This window comes from Ammodytes marinus (assembly GCF_949987685.1).
Source record: "Ammodytes marinus genome assembly, chromosome: 2".
NCBI classification, from domain to species: Eukaryota; Metazoa; Chordata; class Actinopteri; order Uranoscopiformes; family Ammodytidae; genus Ammodytes; species Ammodytes marinus.
In genome coordinates this window covers 5782261-5805846 of record NC_137231.1, presented here as the reverse complement: position 1 = coordinate 5805846, position 23586 = coordinate 5782261, and the positions used below count along the sequence as shown (strand labels likewise).

Here is a 23586-nt window from a genome sequence, read left to right as displayed (position 1 = left end):
GAAAATATTCCATCAGCATAGCAGCTTCATCTCTAAACTGTCAGAAAATGGCCTCAAAGACTATAACTATGAGTTGGCCCCCACTCAGGACAGCTCTTTACCCTGCTCCTTTCATTGTGTCGTCTCTGTCCAGTCGTCCTCCCAAAATGTTGTCTTTGACTGCCTGGCCCCATGTGTCCTTTGTATAGTAAAGGAGGGGGGGGGGGGGCTGTTGTCTGTGTCAAATACAGCGGGTGTCTATGGGGCTGTGTCGCCCTGTCCTCCCTGGGGGTATAAGGCTTTACTCTTGGGTTGCGTGGCGCATGTTTCACTTTTGTGTTGCCATGAAATGGGGGCAAGTTAATCTCCTCAGGTCTGTCACGCAAGATACTATGGCTCGCCATTACAGCAGGGAAGGGTCTGGTCTGCAGTGAGCGCAGGCCCCCCCCCCCCCCCCCCCCAGGCCCCCCTTTGTCTGTCTACCTTGCTCTCTCTCTCTTTTACACACTCTTGCTTCCGCTCTGTTCTAAAAAGTAGTGCCTTTCCTTGGTGGATCTCCCTTGGCTACAATAACTAAATATGTGTGCCTTTGTGTGTGGTGTCTGTGTGTTTGTATGTGTGTGTGTGTGTGTGTGTGTGTGTGTGTGTTGTTGTCTATTTCGTTGTCTGCTGATTAATTCTGTTGCAGGAAATGATCTCTTGTATATGTCAGTTTTGCGCATTCACTGATGTTCCAGTGTACTGTATGTTCTCTTTTTCCAGTCTAAGAGAGCAGTACACATATTGACTGAACCTTATATTTTTTGTCTGTTTTGTCCCCCCCCCCCTGTTGTTTCTGTCCTGTCTATATGCCAGATCTGGGCTCACCCAAGGGCATCCGCTTCTCTGATGTCAGCGACACGTCCGCCACCGTTCACTGGGTGGTGACAAGAGCTCGTGTGGACAGCTACAGGGTCACCTATGTGCCTGCTCACAGAGGTCAGAACCCTAATGTGTGATTAACACTGTCACGAAGGACTTTATAGCCAATACGGACATTCTTTATTCTCATCAAGCTATACTAAGTTTATTTCACCATAATCTGCAGTGAAAACATTATCCATAATGATAGACTGATCCTGCCCCCTAGTGACTAGACATAGGTATTACTAGAGCAAATGAAAAGTCGTCCAACACGCAACAAAAAAATATGAAGTAATCATTAAATGTATTGCTATCATTATAATGTGAAAGCTGCACATATCGTTAATTTAAATCAACAAGTAGCTAATGTTATTTCATCCATTGTAATGAAAATTTACTGTTTGAATGTATCCCCCAACTAAGTAGGTTCTATTCAACACATGCATGTCAAGTGGCTGTGGCTCAGATGGCTGTAAGATGAAATACATAATACAAATAGAACGGTAGGAAAATGTGTGCATAGGAGGCGCAAAATGTAGAAATGTAACTACTCATTATTAACCACAACTTCAGCCAAGCTCATACTATCTTAATTGTATTCACCCAAACAACATGTGATGTTTTGACTCCCAGGTCATGCTAAGACGATCACAGTGGACGGCTCTGAGTCTCACACAGTGCTGCCCAACCTGACGCCCGGGGTCACCTATGAGGTCACCGTCATCGCTGTCAAGGGGTCAAGGGAGAGCGAGCCTGGATCAGAAAGTGTCACCACAGGTAGGAATTATGGGAAACTAACAATGTAATACTCATGGTGCCAATTAAGGTGTGTTATAAAACTGTATATTAAATAATAATAATAATAATAATAATAATACTAATAATAATACTAATAATAATAATAATAATAATAATAATAATAATAATAATAATAATAATAATAATAATAATAATAATAATAATAATAATAATAATACAATAAATAAAAACATTTGATTTTTTTATTCAACATTACATTTGCTTTTGAAAATAATCCTTTCGCAACAGCTCCGTCCATAGGGAGATAATTGAGAAGGGTGAACTGATGCTAACTGTTTGTGTGTGTGTGTGTGTGTGTGTGTGTTACAGCTCTGGATAAGCCCCGTGGTCTGAATGCAGTCAACATCACAGACACAGAAGCCCTGCTGCTGTGGCAGCCCGCCATTGCTACTGTAGACGGCTACGTCATCTCCTACAGTGCAGACTCAGGTAGTGTAAACACATGGACAATATAAATAAACATACAGACTGCATATAAAACAGACAATTCAATATTTAATTTTTCACCCAGCAACAGTGTGTCCATTTTCTTTTTCTTGCTTTTCAAGCCAAGCATCAGTTTTATAATGAGATACTCGAACAACAGCGATGATTCACTCTCAAACCTGAAGGCTGTTGAGCATGGTCAAACACAGTTTCATACCGGTGTATTTCAAAGGCCTAAAGTGACCTACTCACATTGTGCTTCTTTTAAACACAAAAATCAACTATCGTTAGATTTTAGTTCAGTTCGTGGGATGGAAACAGAAATGAAGGAGACATTTTTATATTTCATCCTCAGAGAAAGATGGTATTTTATTCAACCAAATAAATCATACCACTTCTTAAAATATCCCACTGTTCTCTGGAACATCATCCAACTATAACAAGTGTGGGTTCCAATTGTTGAATAGTTCTACCGCCCTACATGTATTAATCATGACAGAGCTGCTATAAAACAGAAATAGCTCTGGATGATCATTAGTGCCTTTCAAAGGGAGGACTAATGATGAATGCCTCCTGCTGGAACCAATTAGTTTAACCGTGCAAAAGGAAATTCAGTTTTCTTAGTTGTATCCGGAACATTTCCAGAAGCCAGGAAAGGAATCTCAATTATTTCTTAGTAAGATTGCATGACCCTACAGTTTATTCCGGAATAATATCCGTCTGGTACATCAGTCCATATACAGTACAGTACCTTTCCTGCATGTTTGTCTAACTCAATGCGTTGCCTGTGTGTGTGTTGTTCGGCTCGGCTTGTTCGGAGCAGCTGTGGCGAAGCGGGTAGGGCGGTCGGCCACTGGAGTGCAGGGTCGGTGGTTTGATTCCCCGTCTCCCCGCCACATGTCGAAGTGTCCTCGGGCAAGACATTGAACCCCGAATTGCTCCCGATAGTTATCTTGCACCTTGCGTGGTAGCTGCTGCTATCGTTGTATGAATGTGTGTGTGTGAATGTCAACAAAACAATGTAAAGCGCTTTGAGTCTGTGAAAAAACCAGGGAAAAGCGCTGTATAAGTGGAGTCCATTTACCATTTTCCAGTGGCTCCGGTGATGGAGCGTGTGTCAGGGAACGTGGTGGAGTTTGAGATGGTCTCTCTGACTCCGGCCACACACTACACTGTCAAGGTCTACGCTGTCAGGGACATGGCCAAGAGTGCAGCCACCACTACAGACTTCATCACCGGTGAGCACTCCTCACTTAATGTTGATACAGTTACTTTATTTCCTACAATCATTGGCTTCACTGATTCCAAATAAGTCAAACATGTTCATTTGCATTCAACTAGAGTGACAGTAATAGTCTTAGCAGTCAAGTCAAACGTGCATGATGTCCAGATGTAAGTGGGAGAGGAGGAATTGTTTTATTAAATGATGGGGAGGATTCATAACAATATGCATAGCTGCAGTGATGTCATGTAAAGATGTGGGAATGAAAGATGTATTAACACATTAATAACACCCGAAAATGAGGGTTTAAAGAATTTAGTCAAAAAGCAATTGCCGGAATAATTGTAAAATATGAAATTGTTTGTATTGGCGTTGTGTGTGTTTTTTGTATAGATGTGGACGCGCCTCAGGACCTGGCAGCCAGTAACATCCAGACAGAGAGCGGCATGTTGACCTGGAAGCCTCCTCGAGCCGACATCACCGGATACATCCTCAGCTTTGAGTCTGCAGACGGGACCATCCGCGTGAGCACACAACACAACACAACACAACACAACACAACACAAAACTGGCCAGTGTGCATCTAAAATGTGTTTGGTAAAAAATACATCTGTCTTTCTCTTTAGGAGGTTGTCCTGAGTCCCAATGCTGTCTCCTATAACATGGCCCAGCTCAGCGCCTCCACAGAGTATTCAGTCAAGCTGCAGGCCATCGCCGGTCCCAAGAGAAGCAGAGTCATCACTACTGTCTTCACCACCAGTGAGTTTAGTACACACACACACACACACAAACACACACACACACGCACGCACGCACTCACGCACGCACGCACACACACACACACACACACTTGCTTTTAGTGCATACTACACTCTACATTGAAGCAATTACCCCTTTAATTCATAAATCATTGAGTCCCTTTATAATGTAATACAATTATTACACTATTATGTGAAAAATATTTTGCTCGCTTAATAATGTACTAAGTGAACCAAAATGTAACGAGTTGTTACATTATGGGCAAAAAGTTATTACGTTGGCTATGGGCTCAGCATTGTGTTACATTATCAATCAGTTATTACATTATGGCTTTAATTATATTATTACATACATTATGGGCTTTTACAGGCTCTGGCTGTGATCGAAAAGCCCTACTAACGTCCTACTCATACTCATTTTGACGTCAATTTGAGTATGTTGTGGTTGTGTATGCGAGTTTGTGTAGGCGAGAAATGATGATGAGATTTTGTGTATGGATCGATAGGTTACTTTTCCTACTCAACCGCCCCACAATGCATTGCGTATTTTCAAACGACACAGAAGGTTTTTTTCTATATTCTCTATTGCTTCTGTAAACTTCAGTGTAAACGGTCCTAAATAGCGCTGCATACACAATCGGAGGGAAGACGTCAGTAGGCCGTTTCAAAGACAGCCTCTGTCTTCACACAGCAGGGAAGTAGTTGGGTGTTTTGGTAACTCAGTTGTAGTGAGATTAATGTCAAGGCAGCACAGAAGATCAATTGTAACACTGTGGCTCAGTGAGATTGAGTTCAATTACCTACAATTGTGTCCTTGTGATTGATTGGTGACATTTCCTGGGTTGTTCACTGCCTCTCTCTCTCTCAATGCATGCTGGGATGCCCTAGGAGAGTCACATGCCTGTAGCCGTAAATATACTTAAAGTGATCTGCCACTCCCTGTGCATCCTGCACACGGTGCACTTAATGAACTGCACATTGATTTACAAAACCCTAAGAGTCAGCTTAAGCTCTGTTACATTACATTCATTTAGCTTGTTCTTTTATCCAAAGTGACTTGCAGTAAGTGCATTTAAGCAGAATAGACATTTATCTGCATGGTAAGGATATTAAGGCAGTCCCATGTATTATCTGCTGTAGCGGAGTCTGTTAAGTCCACTTAGTTTGATTATTCCATGATCAAACGCTCTGGTTTGTTTGTCTGTGTGTTTAGCTGGCGTTCTGTACAGACACCCAAGGGACTGCTCCCAGGCCCTGCTGAATGGTGAAACCACCTCCGACCTGTACACCATCTACCTGGGTGGAGACGAGAGCCAGCCAATCCAGGTGTACTGCGACATGACCACTGATGGAGGAGGATGGATTGTAAGTCACAGGCTGACGGAGACACGCGTTTATACTCAATATGTTTACCGTAATCATTTAATGATGTGATAATACGTCAATATTTAAAGTGTGTTCCACTACACCAAGAGGACAGGACAAATGAGTGAAACATTAAAAACATTTTTAGATTGTTTATTGAGATTGTGATGAGATTTTTCTGGAAATATTAAACAAGAAATACCGCCTGGTGGTTACATACCTCCTTGAGACATACAATTGTTGAACAGTGAAAGTACAACGGTGGTAAGCCATGCTTTAATGACAGTAAAGCTCCCAAGAAGCTACAATACGGAACAAGGTCACTGCAACCTGACAATAGGTAAGGTCACAGTAACCTTTGACCTCCAAAATCTATTCAGTTCATCTTTGAGTCAGAGTGGACACGTATGTCCAAAGAAAATAGCTGAAAGTGTTCTTGAGATATTGTGTTCAGATATCGTGTTCACAAGGAACTCCAAAATGTATCAGTTTATCCTTGAGTCAAAGCGAGAGTTTGTACAAAATGTTACAAAAATCCCTCAAAGTGTTATATTGTGTTAATGAGACAATGTAAGTCACAGTGACCATGGCCTTTGACCTCCAACATCTAATCAGTTCATCCCTCAAAGCGTTCATGAGATATTGTGCTTTTGCCGACGCGGAGGCATAACAAAAATATCCAGGCTATATTTCTAGATTCTTTGGATTTTTCTACAACAGTGTGGTAAACCCATATATTAAAGTGATAACACAGATCGGTGAAAGTGTTTCTATGTCTTTCTCTTCTCAGGTGTTCCTGAGGCGCCAGAGTGGTCGACTGGAGTTTTTCCGCAACTGGAAGAATTACACGGCCGGCTTCGGGGACATGAACGATGAATTCTGGCTTGGTAATTTACCTTCACACATTAAAAGCACAACGTATACGGTTACCACTTTGATATACAGCTCCGAAAAAAAATGAAGAGACCAGTTTGGATTTTTCTTCAATCTTTATCTCTACATTACTTTTTAAAAAATGCTCTAAATGACAATATTTTTATTTCGAATTTGGTAGAAATGTTGTCAGTAGTTTATATTATAAAATCTAAAAGGTTCATTTTACTCAAACGTATGCCTCTAAAGAGTAAAACGAGAGACACTGAACATTTGGAGTGGTCTCTTAAATTTTTTTTCCGGAGCTGTATAGTAAATATCTCTGTCCGTCCATCTTATTTCTCCTCTCCTCTGTCACTCAGGTCTGTCCAACCTGCATAAGATCACGTCTGGCAGTCAGTACGAGCTGCGAGTGGACTTGAGGGATAAGGGAGAGCTGGCCTTCGCTCAGTACGACAAGTTCTCCATCTCTGAACCTCGATCCCGCTACAAGGTCCACGTCGGAGGATACAGTGGAACAGCAGGTAAAGCTCACTGTAGCGCCATGTTTTAGTCCGTCTGTCAGTACTTTCTGAGCCCCCCCCTTTCTGTCTGTGGCACTCAAAACCCATTAGTTCCCACTGAAGGCATATATAAAGCTTTTGAAACAGCCCGCACATGCATATAGTTTCATATGGATTTGAAAGAAAGACAAATACTGTACTTCCCTTTGAACCACACCATTCTGTGAATGCTGTTGATTTCGTTTAACAGCAGAGGGGACACCATCAGTTAAATTAAGGCTTTTATAGATAGTTTTTCCATACTGCCTTTGTCCTGTCCTGGGACGCTCACCCATTAACAACAGCTGGCGTGGTAAAAACACTACCGCTTTTGTCCAAAGGGGGCGCAAGAATGAAGACAAACTGAATACTTACTTATAGCGACTTTCAAAAATAAATCTAAAACAGACCAGGATAGAATACATTATCTAGTTTGCACATTGATAGCTACACACTTGGCTCTTGCAGTGTTGTAGCAGTCCCAACAGAAACTTAACCCAAGTTTTTTTCCTCTCCTTCTCTGTCTCTCTCTGTGTCTCTCTTTCTGTCTCTCTCTCTCTCTCTCTCTCTCTCTCTGTGTCTCTCTCTCTCTCGCTCTCTCTCTCTGCTGTGTGTCTTTGAAGGTGACTCTATGACCTACCACCACGGGCGTCCGTTCTCCACGTATGACCACGACAACGACATCGCCGTCACAAACTGTGCCCTGTCCTACAAGGGAGCCTTCTGGTACAAGAACTGCCACCGCGTCAACCTCATGGGACGATATGGAGATAACAGTCACAGCAAGGTACAAACAGGATTCACTGATTGTCGGGAAATCTCGGACTCACATATCATGCTAATGGTCAGGTTAAAAATTGTAATGTGGGGGCGCTCCGGTGTCGTATTGGATAGGGCGCATACCATATAAGCTCAGTCCTTGTTGCAGTGGTTGTGGGTTCAATTTTCGACCCGTGGATCTTTACTGCATGTCAACCCCCCTCTCTGTCCCCATTTCCACTCTGTCACTATCTGCTTCAAACTGTCAAATAAAGGTTAACCCTCCTATTGTACTGGGGTCAATTTGACCCCACAAGACATTTCTTTTGAGGGGAAAACATGTTTGTCATTCACCAAATGGTCTGAAAATTATAGGGGTTGTTCAATACTATGCTGTTGATGATTCCTATACATTTGAAGTGTTTTGATAAAATTATGGGTGTTTTATTGAATTTTATAACACCTGTTGTACTCTGGGGTCAATATGACCCCGCAGCACACAATGGTGCAATGGGGCAAAATGTCACACTATACTGCTTCTAAATACCCGCCCCCCCTTCTTCTGACGACATCCACACACACACACACACACACCTACACACACACACAAACACACACACACACACACACACACACACCTACACACACACACATACACATACACACACACACACTTCACCAGCACACACACACACACGAGCACACACACGCACGCAAGTACGCACATACACACACACACACACACAGACCCACACACACACACACAACACAGACACACACACACCCACACACACATACACACACACAGCCACACACACACACATGCACATACCTGTACATGAGCACACACCCACGAGCACACACACACACACACACACACACGCACACACACACACACGCACATGCACTCCCCCCCCAAAAAAACACACACAGACACACAAACAGAACCAACACCTGTGCCTTTGATGTGTGGGGTCAAGCAATGGTTAGGAAAACAAAACACATAAACAGATCGTTTCCCGCAGACTCTGCACCATTTCAAATCTTAGTCTGAGACAGGCAGCATGATCAGTAGGCAGCAGGCTTTACCTAACAGGCTTGTGAGCTCATTTTGAACCAAGTTCAACAAAATGCAATGAAGTGAATCAGCAAAGATCACTCCATAACTACCGGCCTCGCATGCAACTGAGGGCCAAATCGAGGGTGACTCACTTCTAAAAAGTACATTTTTGCAAAGTTTTACATGTTTTAATGTTGTGTTGTGATGTGATGTTTATTATGTCAGGTAAAGAGTGAGGATAAAGTTGAGTATAAAACTGAAAAACTGAGGTTAGTGATTATTTATGCTTTTTGCCTTAGAAACAGTCAAACCAGGCGAGAACTGACCCTGCCTGGTTTGACTGTCTAAATCAAAAAATGCATACTTTTATATAAACAAGGTCTGTTGGCCCTAAATTAAAAAACTAAGGGAAATATTTGTGGTAATGGGTTGGACTCAAGTCAGACTAAAGGTGTAACACAAAATTAATTGATCATTTATACTTTATAGGCTTTAAAAAACAGCCGAACTGGGCGGGGTCAATATGACCCCAGAGGACCATGGGTGTTTGTATTTGCTCCTATTAAAAAAATCTAAGTGATTCAAAAACAGTTTTTTCACTAACCTTTGACATAAGCCACTCTCTAATGAGTCATATAGTCAAAATCAAGTAAGGGATTTTTTTTATTTATTTTTTTTTATTTCAAATCGAAAAAATTGTATATTTTTATGTAAACAAGGTCCGTTGGCTTAAAATTCCAAAACTAAGGCAAATATTTGTGGTAATGGGTTGGACTCAAGTCAGAGTAAAGGTGTAACAAAATGTATTGACAATTTATACTTTAGGCTTTAAAAAAACACCAAACCGTTTGGGGTCAATATAGTCTGGCATGACCACTTCCGCCAGCATCTATTCGCTTGCGTCGAAAAGCAACGCAGCCCTGACGCAGCCCCCTCCTTTTCCGGTTGCTGGCTTTCCCCTATTGTGATCCCCCTCAAATTCGGAAACAATTCGCTCACAGTCAACCCGTGTGCTTATGTGCAGCGCTCACACACACACACACACACACACACACACACACACACACACACACACACACACACACACACACACACACACACACAGGGTGTGAGAAGTCACATTACTGTAGACAGAAATAAAGTGTGGCTATACTTCGGGATAATAATATTGGCGGCGGCGGTCCGGGACGCAGCCTAGCTTAGCCTAGCCTAGCTGTCCAACTTCATTGTACAACTACCCCCGGGCAGAAATACCCTCATAAACTCTGGAAAATGAAGCGTGGGGGTTTGAATTGAGCACCGGACCTTATAACCAGCTAGATTAAGATCCGCCGTTCCCTTTCTTTGGTGAGGGACTAAGCAGCGGTGTTTTAGCGACGGGGAAAGATTCCAACGGCTTCCACTATCACCTAGCAACTCTTACGGCTACTTGCTGCAGTTGGTGTAGCGCTCACAACGTCAAAACCCTGTTCTGCCTGTAAACAGACGGACTACGGCTCTGACTACAGCGATAGGAGGTGGTGACATAAGTTCTCGAATGCTAAAAATTCTACTCGACCGCCGTAGCCGTCCTCTCAACCGCCGATGATAATGTTACCAGAGATAACACTACGTGGCTAGTTAACTCCGGTTAAGTTATCCCGTGAGCTCCTCGGGGGCTAAAGTGTATGGTGTCTTGACATGCTGGTTAGAAAGCAACACACTATGTACAGTATCTCACAAAAGTGAGTACACCCCTAACATTTCTTCAAATATTTCATTATATCTTTCCATGCGACAACACTGAATAAATGACACTTTGATACAATGTTAAGTAGTCAGTGTACAGCTTGTATAACAGTGTAAATTTACTGTCCCCTCAAAATAACTCGGCACACAGCCATTAATGTCTCAACTGTTGGCAACAAAAGTGAGTACACCCCTAAGAAAAAATGTCCAAATTGGGCCCAAAGTGTCAATATTTTGTTTTGCCATCATTATTTTCTAGCACTGCCTTAACCCTCTTGGGCATGTAGTTCACTAGAGCTTCACAGGTTGCAACTGGAACCCTCTTCTACCCATTCATGACGACATCAAGGAGCTGGTGGATATTAGAGTCCTTGCGCTCCTCCATCTCCCGTTTGAGGATGCCCCAAAGATGCTCAATAGGGTTTAAGACTGGAGACATGCTTGGCCAGTCCATAACCTTTACCCTCAGCTTCTTTAGCAAGCCAGTGGTCGTTCGGAGGGGTGTTTAGGGTCGTTATCATGTTGCAGTACTGCCCTGCGGCCCAGTTTATGAAGGGAGGGGATCATGCTCTGCTTCAGTATGTCACAGTACATGTTAGAATTCAATGAACTGTAGATCCCCAGTGCTGGCAGCACTCATGCAGCCCCAGACCATGACACTCAAACCACCATGCTTGACTCTAGGCAAGACACACTTGTCTTTGTACTCCTCACCTGGTTGCCGCTCCACACTCTTAACACCATCTGAACCAAATAAATGTATTTTGGTCTCATCAGACCACAGGACATGGTTGCAGTAATCCATGTCCGTAGTCTGTTTGTCTTCAGCAAACTTTTTGTGGGGTTTCTTGTGCATCATCTTTAGAATAGGCTTCCTTCTGGGATGACAGCCATGCAGACCAGTATGATGCAGAGTGTGGCGTATGGTCTGAGCACTGACAGGTTGACCCCCCACCCCTTCAAGCCCTTCAGCAATGCTGGCAGTATTCATAGGCCTATTTTCCAAAGCCAACCTCTGTGTACGACGCTGACCACGTGCACTCAACCTTCGTAAACTGGGCCGCAGGGTGGTATTGCAACATGATAACGACCCCAAACACACCTCCAAGACGACCAGAGGCTTGCTAAAAAAGCTGAGGGTAAAGGTTATGGCCTGGCCAAGCCTGTCTCCAGACCTAAACCCTATTGAGCATCTTTGGGGCATCCTCAAACAGAAGGTGGAGGAGCGCAAGGTCTTTAATATCCACCAGCTCTGTGATGCTGTCATAAATGGGTGGAAGAGGGTTCCAGTTGCAACCTGTGAAGCTCTAGTGAACTACATGCCCAAGAGGGTTAAGGCAGTGCTGGAAAATAATGGTGGCCACACAAAATATTTACACTTTGGGCCCAATTTGTAAATTTTTTCTAAGGGGTGTACTCACTTTTGTTGCCAGCAGTTTAGACATGAATGGCTGTGTGTCGAGTTATTTTGAGGGGACAGTAAATTTACACTGTTATACAAGCTGTACACTGACTACTTTACATTGTATCAAAGTGTCATTTATTCAATGTTGTCCCATGGAAAGATATAAAGAAAAATGTGAAGAAATGTGAGGGGTGTACTCACTTTTGTGAGATACTGTATATTCCTTTTGTCTTTAATAGTTTTTGTGTGGCGTTTGCGGGTTTAGCCATTTCTCTGACAGTCTCTGGACGTGAAGACGTTCCATCAAAATAAGTCCCCCCCCGGCACTATTTTGCAGGACACCGCTGCTGCTTCCCGGGGTTAGCCCCGCCCTAGATGATTGTGATTGGTTTAAACAAATACAAACAGGCTAGTCCAGTTTCCCCCGGTTTCCCCACCCGAATAGACGGCTTTAAACAGAGTGCTTCCAGACCATACTACGTGCTGTAGTTTGGTCTGGCTTTGCGAGACTAGGGTCAATATGACCCCAGAGGACCATGGGTGTAAGTCTGTCGGGAGTACATTACGAGGGTTAACTGGAAAAAATATTTGAAGAAGAATCTCCTCTTTACTGTCTGAAACACTCCGTTTTAGAGCCTGTCTCTTTACGCCCTGCCTTCCAAAAATCCCTGGTCTGCTCTGATTGGCCCTGAATTTTGAACACATGTTTTCTGAAAGGCAGAAGAAGAGAAAACGAGAGAGGGTTGTTGTTTTTTTTTCTCATACTTTAGGAGTCTCTAGTCACACTGGAGACACATACTAATGTGGAAAAAAAAAATTGCATAATAGGTGACTTTTGAAGTGCTGGGTTGCTTTGATTTGCACATATTTGTGAAACTCTGGCTGATTATCTCCACTGTATTCCCATTTAGACTAAAACCATGTTTGTCCACCTTCTCCTCTTCTACAGGGCGTGAACTGGTTCCACTGGAAAGGCCACGAGCACTCCATCGAGTTCGCCGAGATGAAGATCAGGCCGTCCAACTTCAGGAACCTGGAGGGGAGGAGGAAACGCTCATAGACAACCCCTACCACCACCACCATGACCCCCCCACCCACCACCAACAACAGCACCAAGAACAGCAAACACTGCTACCACTCTGATCTGGACTCTCCATAGTACCACCTCCACTCCCACATCCACACATCCTGCAGTGACCAAAGCCACTGCCAAGAGCCCCGCTGCCTCCACGCAAAAAGAAAACAACAACAACAACAACACACCTTCATAAGCCCCCCCCCCCCTCCCACCCCTGTGATACAGTTGTGGAAAAAAATGCTGCCAGTGCGGAAATCGATGTGCATGTTAACAAACTGGACTTAAATCAAAGCCCACACAGATTCTACTCACGCACCAAAGAGAGCAACAAAAAAAAAACTCCATCTCACCCGATGATTCTGCCCCCTTCCATTTTCTTGTGTTGCAAGCATTTGTGGGGAGGCAAGTGTGCAGCTTGTGGCAATATGTTGTGTACAGTTATTAATACAGTTCCCCTGTTTTACATCCAAGCCACGTTTGGAGGGTGTGACAGACATGAGAGGCTGCTTATTGTACGCTAAAATGTGGTCTTGTTTAGGTTCAGGGCCTCTTTGCTAAAAATAAAAACCCGACACTACAGTGATAAATCAACTGGTTTGTCATATCAATTCTATTCCTGGTACAATGCTGTACATGTACGCATCTGATTTAAACGTTTGAAAAAAGGGGACGTCCCCAAGGATGGCACTTCTCAGATATGTCCATCGAACTGGCCATTCGTTTGTCTCTGTGCGACTTTAAGTGGTCTCGGTGTCACTTTATCCTTCCCCAGGTTCCCCCTCATTCAAACACACGCCAACATCTGATGTGAGAGAGATGGAAATGAAAAGAGAGAAGAGGAAAAAAAAAGTTTGCAAAAAAAGTATTTAAACCTGCCGCATCCCATGTCCACGTGGATGGCAATGTTTCCATTCATTAACTTGAGCCCCTGAAGGCACCATGCTATACAGCCACAGTATTGTGTTTTTAAAAAAAAAAGGCTAAAGAGAAGCTGACGTGTTTCAATTTGTTTTGTTTCTCTTATGAATCCGAGGCAGGACCTGTTATTCAGTATATAATGAAATGCGGTGATTTTACATTTGTTTTATTTTCTTTCTTTGCTAAATGTGAATACAGTACGTATATGTGGAACAAGAGAATGTTATGTGTTGTTTTAACACAAAAGATGTTGATGTTCAAAAAAAATTGTGAAAAAAGGCCAATTCCAATTTAATTCCATTTGACATAGAAAGGTGTCTATGCTTATTGTTGAGGACAATAGTGTCCGACCAGGCCAAAACTAGAGAACTAGAGTTCCTGTTTCTCCCCTCCCAAGCCCCCTCCCCGCCTGCTACAGAGCAGCATACTAAACCACTGACCTTCTAAAGAATACCTGTGTAAGTTAAGTTTGTTTTTATTGTTTCGTTTGTTTATAACTGGGTGAACAACAGGTGTTTCTCTGTAAACTGTATTACAATAAAACAGTTTGTTTAAAATGAAGGGGGCGCTTCATTCTTCAGTGTCGGTTGATAAATGAAAGCTGATCATAAGCTCAACTCACTGGTCCACTGTCTAACCTTTCTCTGGAGTCTCTGTCCCATCTCACAGTTAAATTATTCGACTTATAAGTGAGCACTCTTTACAACGAGTGAAAATATATTCAACTTCACCCTACACCCATTAATGGAATATCATTATCATTAAACTGGATGTGGTGATTTATTTTTGGAGGATAAAATAAAAACATTCTTTATTCTCACTTAGTTAGGCTATAGGCCTTACAGATGCACAGAAAATAGATCAGATTATACATATTAGGCTACATTTATTTCAGAAGTTCTTGTGACATAGCCTACTATCTGTACATGAACATTTCTCATTATAAATCATTTGGATAAATTCGATTCTAAAACATTGAAATGATGGGCGAGATGCTTGGCTTTAATGTGAAACTGACACATTTTCCTTTTCATCTTAGTCTTTATTTCTTACAAAATTCACCTTTTTTTCCAAATGGACAATAAAATCCTCCAATCACAACGAGTGAGGCTGTCGTGACATCATGCGTCGCCAGGTAAACCTATCCCCTGGCTATCACGCCCATGATCACGCCCCTCGCCATGATGTTTGTGTTGGGCACATAAACATTTCCTGGTTCGAGTGGCAGCTGCCGTCTGGACTCAAATGCCGTGTGACTTTACCCAGATTTTACCGTTCTATTTCGGTCATTTATCCAAAGACTAGAGTGAACGGGACACTTCGAGGCGATGAGGATAACTTATTCATCGAGGTTAGTGAAGTTACTCACCGTTTCAGCTGTGCTCGTGCTGTCTGCTCAGGTCTTACTGGGAAAGTTAACACTGAGTAAACATCCGCCACAGCCTAGTCCCCTTCCCGCGGAGGAATACAGGATCATATCGCCAGACACATACCAGTATATTCTCAACCAGCCCAACAAATGCAACGACAGACAGCCCTTTTTGGTGTTTATGGTTCCAGTCGCCCCCCAAGAGGCTGAAGCGAGGCAGGCAATTAGGAAAACATGGGGTGCCCCGAGTCAGGACACCCTCACTCTGTTCTATGTGGGACTACCTGAGAGGGGACAGCTGGAGTCCACCATCCAGGACAAGTTGGAGGAGGAGAGTAGGACTAATGCAGACATAGTTCAGATGGACTTCCAGGACAGTTACCAGAACCTGACCATCAAGACCATGATGATGATGCACTGGTTGGCGACCCACTGCCCCAATGCCACCTATGCCATGAAAGTGGACGCGGACATCTTTGTGAACGTCTTCCACCTTGTAAGACGGCTGAGGGGTTCCCCAAGACAGGGCTTCATCACGGGCTCGGTGATAAGAGACGGCAGGCCCAGGAGGGACATCAGAAGCAAATGGTACGTTTCTGAGGAGCAGTACCCCGAGGACGCATTCCCACCGTATGTGTCCGGAGCCGGGTACGTGTTCTCGGCAGACCTGGCCCAAAGGATCTCTTGGGGGTCCAGGTTTGTGCGTGCGATCCCCATGGAAGATGTCTACGTGGGCCTGTGTTTGAGAGTGGTGGGGGTCCAGCCAGTGTACGCCCGGAGCCTGCTCACACTCAGGAACCTGTTTGAGATAGGGACGCTGGGGTACGACAGGTGCACCTTCACCGGACTGATCATCGTCAACGCAGGGTTTAAGCCGTCCCAGCTGCTGCACGTCTGGCAGGACTTCTCCAAAGGCCAGGGCAGCTGCTGAAGGCCAGGGTTTGATTCTTATTTTGTATACCCAGTGTGAGCACTTAAAGGAAACAAAGCCATTAGACAAGCAACCTTTACGTGTGTGTGTGTGTGTGTGGGGTGGTGGGGGGGGGTGATCAGGTCAAAAGGGTGGAGGTGTTGTGGGGTTAGCAGCATTTTAAGGTGGAGTCAGTGATTCTGGAGAACGCTTGTTGTCAATATCGCTTTTCATCCAAATCAGTGGAATATCTCTCCTCACGATCCACAACTCCTAAAGGGCACTGTCCAGAATGGTTGACTACACCTTTAAATCATTAGTTAACATTGTGTGAAGGAAACAAAGCCATTAGATGCCACAGCATTACGGGTAGGGGTTTAGCTGTATGAACTAGTTCTAGTTGAGTGTAAGTTCAGTATCAGTCCTGAAACCATTGAGTCAATGATGATCAATGAACCCTCTAACCTCCTGGGTTAATGGTCAGGAGACTGAGCTTTTCACTCAAAACATTTTTACGTGTTTCATATTTTTAGACATCTCTAATCTTTTATTTTTCATTCTGCGCTCCCTGTGCCTATAATGTCCATTCAGATGACATTCAGATACACACACGGATAAAGTAAAAACATTAATAGACACATAGACAGCTTCTTCTTTTTAAAGGTGCAGTGTGTAGTGTAGGAGTATTTCTGCATCATTTAGTGGTGAAAGTTCTAGATTGCAGTGCTCCCTTGCTATCGGTTCCAGCTTCTCAAATGTGCGAATTTGCTGCTTTTCTCTCTCTATAATGCCGTCATAAATGGTATATCTTTGTGTTGAGGATGGTTGGATGACTATCAGGGAAATAGTGGTAGAAGTTTTCCAAGTCAATCCACAATGAAAAGGACTTTGCATACATACTGAGCTGACAATCCCAATAGTAACATGAAAGACCACATGATTGTTGGTGAGTATTTTCTTACTTGTTTTGCTATGCATTAGAGATATTAATAAAGGGTGTTTAGCTTTTTTCTTCAATAAGAATGCCTTTGTTTTCACACTGTTCTGCTGCTATCAGTTCACCCCTGCACCAAGGAGCCTCTTGATAGACAAAAAAGAAGCGCTCCTTCTCTCTGCCCTGCCATATGATTGTATTTGCTGTTTGTTTCTGAAACACTGTAGAAATAAGGTTGATTTCATTTACAAAAGACATAAAACCATTGAGAAGCTGGACGCAGGGACCATTATGCATATGGAATACAATATCGGCCCCTGGGGAGATATTTTTTCTACGTTTGGACAACTACTGTAGATGAGGTGTTTCAGCTGAAATTGGTCATGAAAGTAACCTTATGCCGCAGCCTTAAACTATTGTGTGTGACATGCTGAAATGTGTAGGCTCTTTTAAAGAGACGGCATATTTATGTATGCATAACGTCAAGGTGCTAATACTTTCTTTATCCAAAGTGCTGGAAACTGTCGTATCATTTGCACAGCTAAAGGTCTGTCTTAGAATTAGCTAAATGTCATTATATATCCTCAGAACTCGCCGTTTAAACCAAAGACTATTTAAAATGTTAATTGTACTGCTATTGCACTTATTGTTCAGTTAAGCTGCGTTCCAATCCCCATACCTTCTATTTTATTTTATTGGTTTATTTATGGGACATTGCACACTAATCAACAGTCAACTGTAAGTGAGCCAGAGTTAGCCTAAGAGGCTAGTTTACATCTGTTGTCCCTTGTTGTTGTCAAAAGGCAACCTAAAATTACAGAAATATATTCTGCTATTTAGTATGGTAGCAAAAAGATTTAGGATGTCCAAATTATTGTTGTCAGATTTAGTATGCTTAGAAAAAACCCAGATGTCTACTGCATCAGGCTGAGATTTTTAGTGTTGAAGTCAGCATGCGATTATAACCCACAATCCAGTGTGCACCGGAAGTGACGTCACATTGACAGAGCCTCTGTATGAAAACAAGCAGGGATGCGACAAGAGGCAAGATCAAGGCACAATGTTATGATGAAATAAATAAGTTAAAGTATGTCCCAATTGTATGCCTACTGCATGCTAACAAGATTATTTGTATGATCAGATGTAGTATGCAGAAGAGAGAGTGTGTGATTTGGAATGCAGCCTTAGTGCCCGGTGAGCTGTGAGTGTATAATCAATCTCAAGGAGCCACATTAGCGAGCAAACATTCTTTTGAACTATAAAGATAACATGTGGAAGGACTTGCTTTATTACACTACTACAATGTAATATTAAGAGCGTTGTGCTTTGTTCTATATGTCCTGGAGATGATTGTCCAGGTTATTGTGCCTATATTTATGTACAGAATGTATCTATGTATGTGTGTGTTGTAGTTGCACGTGACAACCACCTGGTGGCAGTAAGTGCATGCAGATGACATGTAAATATACTGTTGATTCACACTTCACAGTGCCTCATGCTAGATAGACTTATGGCCTTAATGGAGTTATATTATAAGAAAGAGTTTTGTATTGTATGATTTTAAGAAGTTAGTTTGAAAAAGTGTTCATGTATTTTTTTAATTTTTATACCTATTCTCTTCTAAGTTTGACCCAGCGGATATACTTCACACCTCAATGCCTTTTATATATTGTTACCTCATCACTGGATTTTGAATCTATTGTATACGTGAGAAATGTGTATGTATTTGTATATGGGGGAACATAATGCACACTGTTGCTTTTTGAGTGTTTGTCAGTGAGTTATTATTCACTCTGAATGTTTGTGTATAATTGAGTGTATTTGGGTTTTTTTTTTGACATGGGACATTTTCTATCACTGTTTTCCATCCTGCTGCTGCCTTGGCTCCCTTTGTTCACTGGGATGAACGCTGATTCCATCCAGACAAAATAAAAAGTCTTGTGCATTAATTTAACACATTTGTTTTCACCATTTTTACATATTTAAACCCATGATGGTCGTATACAACATCATAAGCTGTATAATATGCATACATGTTTAGTGACTGTCATTTCTTCAACTTGGGGCATTCTAAAAAGCAAAAATAAGGACCAGAATAAAATAAAACCGTGAATGCAATGCTAACGCAAGAAGTAGGTTGAAAACAAAAGATGCAGGTAAAGTTAATGTGTGAATCGGTTCCTTCAGTAAAAATAGCAATACTACAGACTGAACGTATTCTGTTTGAAGCGAAAGCCCCATTCACTGTTCTACTTCAGTAAGGTTGCAGCGTTATCAGCTGAATGTAATGTAGAATTTCTTGTTAAAAACACACACAAACACGCATACAAAGGTGTTGTTATTGCCTTCTGAGTAGTTAGTCAGGAACCAGTTTCTTCTCTTTAAAAGTTACTTCCTGGATGGAGCACTATACTGACACTGATAAGTTAATACAGAACAGGCTGGTGGATACTTATATCATTTCTATGTATACTACAGCCCAATATCACAAATCGCCCATTTGCCTCAGTGATCTTCAGAATCTTCTCAGCAATAAGACACCCTCTGTCTTTAGTCCGTATACTCCACTGAAGAACATAAATTCCAGTATTGCAACAGTGGTGATTGACTGATTTGAATCCTGGTTTAAATTACTCTTGGTGGAGTCAGCGATTCTAGAGAACGCTTGTTGACATAATCCCCATTTGTCCAAATCAGTGAATATTTCAACATGATCTGCTACCTGTACATACTATGTGTGTCCTGACAAGAAATCTAGTATTATTACACAGCCTTGGCTCTCTAAACTAGTATGTTAACATAGGGGGCCCAATGTAGCTATCAAAATGCCCATTTACAGAGTCTAGGTTTTGTATTAACACCAGATTTGTTTTGAGTGCACAGACAGGTAGCGGATCATGAGCATGTATTCACTGATTTTGACCTAGTCTGGAAATCCAGACCCACATCTTGAACGATAAAGGGTCTGGCCACGATCTAAATACAGTACATTCCCAACTCCAGGGGCGGCACCTACGCGAGCATTTCAAATACCACTGCACACAATTGGATAACACTATGACCAATCAGAGCAATAATAAAGTTGACATATTAAGCAAACAGCTGCGGGTCTAACTGGTAAATTAAACGTTTGCCGTGTTCGGTCGGCAAAACAGAAAATAATGTTTTCTTGCTAATGAAAAATTTGAACGGGGCGCCCTTAGCTCAGTTGGTAGGGCGTCCCCCCCATGGGCCTTGGCCAGCAGCGGACCCGGGTTCGATTCCAGCCCGCGGTCGTTCTCTGCATGTCACTCCCCTCTCTGCCCCATTTCAACGCTGTCTCTACACTATCAATAAAGTATAAAAAGAAATGCCCAAAAAATATCTTTAAAAAAAAAATAATAATTTGAATGCCGTCTTCCAAATTGTTTGATCGGCCTTATTTCCCAAGTATCGAGGCCAAAGCCTTTTAAACTCAAACAACGTATCCGCATAGTGTGATGTCACAGGGTTAGACAGTGAGAACATACAACACTCTTTCTGCCTTTTCTCAGGCTAGGATTAACTGATTTTAAAAAAAATGCACATTTATACCACATAAATTCTCAAAGTTCAATACACCTTCATATTCCCACTGGTGAAGTAGGTCTTTAATGTGCTCCATTAGATCATGTCAAGAGCAACAGGCTGAGCGAATTTAAATTAGCCAGGCTCATTTTGACCACAAGTATGCTCCAGAATGGCTGACTTGTTGCCTGTTGCATATTAAATCAACAGATTACAGTAATACTGGGTTAACCATAGAGCACACAATGTAACAGCATAACGAGCGGCCTGCTTGTGTGACTCCATGCAGCAGAGGCAGTGAGTGAGTGAGTGAGTGGGCTCTGCAATAGACGGCTGCCGCCTCATGATTCACCGGTTTGGCCCAGCATCAGCACAAGGCAAGCGACACAGAAAAACCTGCAACACCTACTGAACCGTCAGCACTGCACCAACCAAGGCACAGTCATTATGCAAGTGTTTCTCTTCCCCTGGGTTGAACAGCAAAACTAACTACGCCTTAGGGAGGAAAAGTGGTGCCAGTTGTTATAGGAACTTTATCAAAAATTGCACCAAGCCCTGTCAGCATACACAACACACCCTATTGTGCTCATGTCAAACTAACTTACCTGGAGCGTTGAGCACATGTTGAGTTGTGAATACATTTAAAAGGCCTTATAGTTAGTTGGTCATACACACACTTTTTTTTTAGGTTTAAGGTTAACAAAAGCCCGGGCCATTGGACAACTCTGGAATATGTATTTTTATCACTTTATAGCAGCATTTAGTACATTTTTGGCCACTCTAGTGGGCGATATAATACGCTGTTAACACAATATTATATATTATTGACATTATGCTCTTAAAAGGCAGTTATGGCTGTGTAAGCAGACACTTTCTAAGGACGATTACGCCTGGTGAATGTTGAGTTCAGTGGTGACTTTCCTTTAAGCTCTGTTTTTCTATAAGAATATCTGTCTGTCTGATGCTCCATGTTCCTCTATGTCCGCTGTATTGCTGAGCAGGTAGTGTTCAGTTTATTTTAAGGGCTTTTTTTTTCTGCTGATCACTAAGCTGCCTGCTGCACCTGGACACAAGATGAGAGGGCTGAGACTAAACCAACAACATAGACATTTGAAATGTTGAAACACGCTGTAGAGTTTGGTGATCATCTTCTGAGATTGTCTCTACACTAAGTGACAGCTCTCAGATAACACAGAGTGATTGGATCAATTTTAAACTTAAAAATCTTGATAAAATACCAAACATAACATAGAGTTATGGTTAGTACTGATCAGGTATAACGTTTTTTTTAGGTTGGGTTGGGTTGGGTTTGGGGAGAGCCAATCATCTTGCTGGCCTAATTTACACTATTATCCGTGCATGATTTGGTTTGTGTTTGGTGTGGGCAGTGCGAGATATTGAAACCGAGTATGGATTCAAGGAGTTACCAGTAAGCTAAGTAAGTTGTATGAGCTTTTTTTTTTTTCGAATGCTGCGGAGTCAGCGTTCGTTAAGTGTGCCTAAGGTATTGAAAGAATTCAACCTGCTCAACTGGCTGACATTTGATACTGAGGGCTTTAAAAAAAAATTCTGTGTGTTGTTCAACTTTACCCTGCTCCCACAGCAAAGCTACCCCCAGTCTTGTCAGTGTTCAGTTCCAGAGAAATTTCCTAGGAAGTAGTGTGCTAGTGTGTTAGTCAAATGGGCTAATAAGGCCATGTGTCATCTGCATACTACAAAAGAGTCATTCCTTCTCTTCCACCACAGGAGATGGTGTTTATGTAGGTAGAGAGGAGAATAGGGGATACAACACAACCTATGTAACTTTGGGTGTGTCAGAGAAGGGGCATTTTTCCAAGGCATATTCTCATAACTGAAATAACAAACTTTACTCACTGGAAAAATTGGATCCCTGGAACACTGTTTGAAGTCAGAAAGCTTCCTGAAAAGTTACTGTTTCACTTGTTTACAGCAGCATGGCCCACACAGTTTTGTTGCCAAGCACATTCTAGTCTTACGTTTGGGGCGTGTGCTTCCAAATAATTTTGTGTTGATTTATCAGTTTGATTCTGTTTAGTATTGCAGTTTTTGAAAAGGGTCTACACAACAGATGGATTGAATAACAGAATCGTCCAAAAATTAAAGCAAACAAGAAGTGTGTAGCAACCATTTCCTTAAAGAATAATATGTATTTCTTATGCAATGTTTGTGGACAATATTCTGTGTCTGCAGCATTTTGTGATTTACATACTGTATAGCCCACAAGAGCCCAAAATTAGCCAATATTGTTGTGGTCCTCTTCATCTAATTTCCCCATGTAGAGAGCTCTCTCCCATTCTCCACACAGACGCTCCATTTGTCTGTTTATTTGTGTGCTTTCTGTTCCAGTCTATTCATTTCCCCAGTCCAACACACACACACACACACACACACACACACACACACACACACACACTGAGTGAGTGAGTGGGAGTTTGATGCTGTGGGGCCAGAGCTCTAACATTGTTCAAAACACTCCCACCTCTGTGTTGTGTTGTGTTGTGTTGTTTTGTATCTGGATGCTTCTGAATAGCACAAACCGCTGATCAACACTTCATCTCATTTAGTCATTATGAGGCATTACTACCTAATTATTATGGTGAGGACTCAAACAGTGCTGTTACTATAGGTGTATGAAAAATAGGGGTTAAAAAAATAGCCATACGTGTAAATAAATATAACATCTGCGTAAATAAATATTACAGCTTTATGATCGCCTTTTTTTCTATCCACAAATATGAATAAATAAACAAATCCCTATGTGAAAAACTCCATCAGTTTCACCACTGTTCTCGTGACAGCGCCATCCACTTTGCCAGCAGTCTGCCTGTGTGCGTGCCCTCCTCCGCTCGTGGTTGGTGGGTGGAGTTGCATCCACCGACGTGCCGCTTGCTGTTCGTGAAGCTGGTTCCTAAGACAACCCCATAAAACATGCATTTGCTTTTAGCGAGGCTCGTCCACAGTGAAGAGCGTC

The 23586-nt window shown here is 42.4% G+C and overlaps 2 protein-coding genes across 4 annotated transcripts in view; both read left to right on the top strand.

The window, feature by feature from the left end:
• The window catches only part of tncb (tenascin Cb), a 52109-nt gene extending 37727 nt beyond the window's left edge, over positions 1–14382 (top strand). For all 3 annotated transcript variants that reach the window (XM_080045492.1, XM_080045491.1, XM_080045490.1), the window contains 11 exons: positions 835–957; positions 1516–1659; positions 2011–2130; positions 3222–3365; positions 3743–3873; positions 3976–4108; positions 5321–5472; positions 6263–6359; positions 6708–6869; positions 7511–7674; positions 12789–14382. In XM_080045492.1, coding sequence (XP_079901618.1) covers positions 835–957; positions 1516–1659; positions 2011–2130; positions 3222–3365; positions 3743–3873; positions 3976–4108; positions 5321–5472; positions 6263–6359; positions 6708–6869; positions 7511–7674; positions 12789–12899 — 1481 coding nt within the window. In that variant the 3' untranslated portion in view covers positions 12900–14382. The remainder of the gene's footprint in view (positions 1–834; positions 958–1515; positions 1660–2010; positions 2131–3221; positions 3366–3742; positions 3874–3975; positions 4109–5320; positions 5473–6262; positions 6360–6707; positions 6870–7510; positions 7675–12788) is intronic.
• A 677-nt stretch (positions 14383–15059) lies between these two features.
• Positions 15060–19002, top strand: b3galt8 (beta-1,3-galactosyltransferase 8). The gene has a single exon (XM_080039873.1). It carries the CDS (start codon positions 15164–15166, stop codon positions 16133–16135), a length of 972 nt encoding a protein of 323 aa, XP_079895999.1. The 5' UTR covers positions 15060–15163; the 3' UTR covers positions 16136–19002.
• The last annotated feature ends 4584 nt before the right edge of the window (positions 19003–23586 follow it).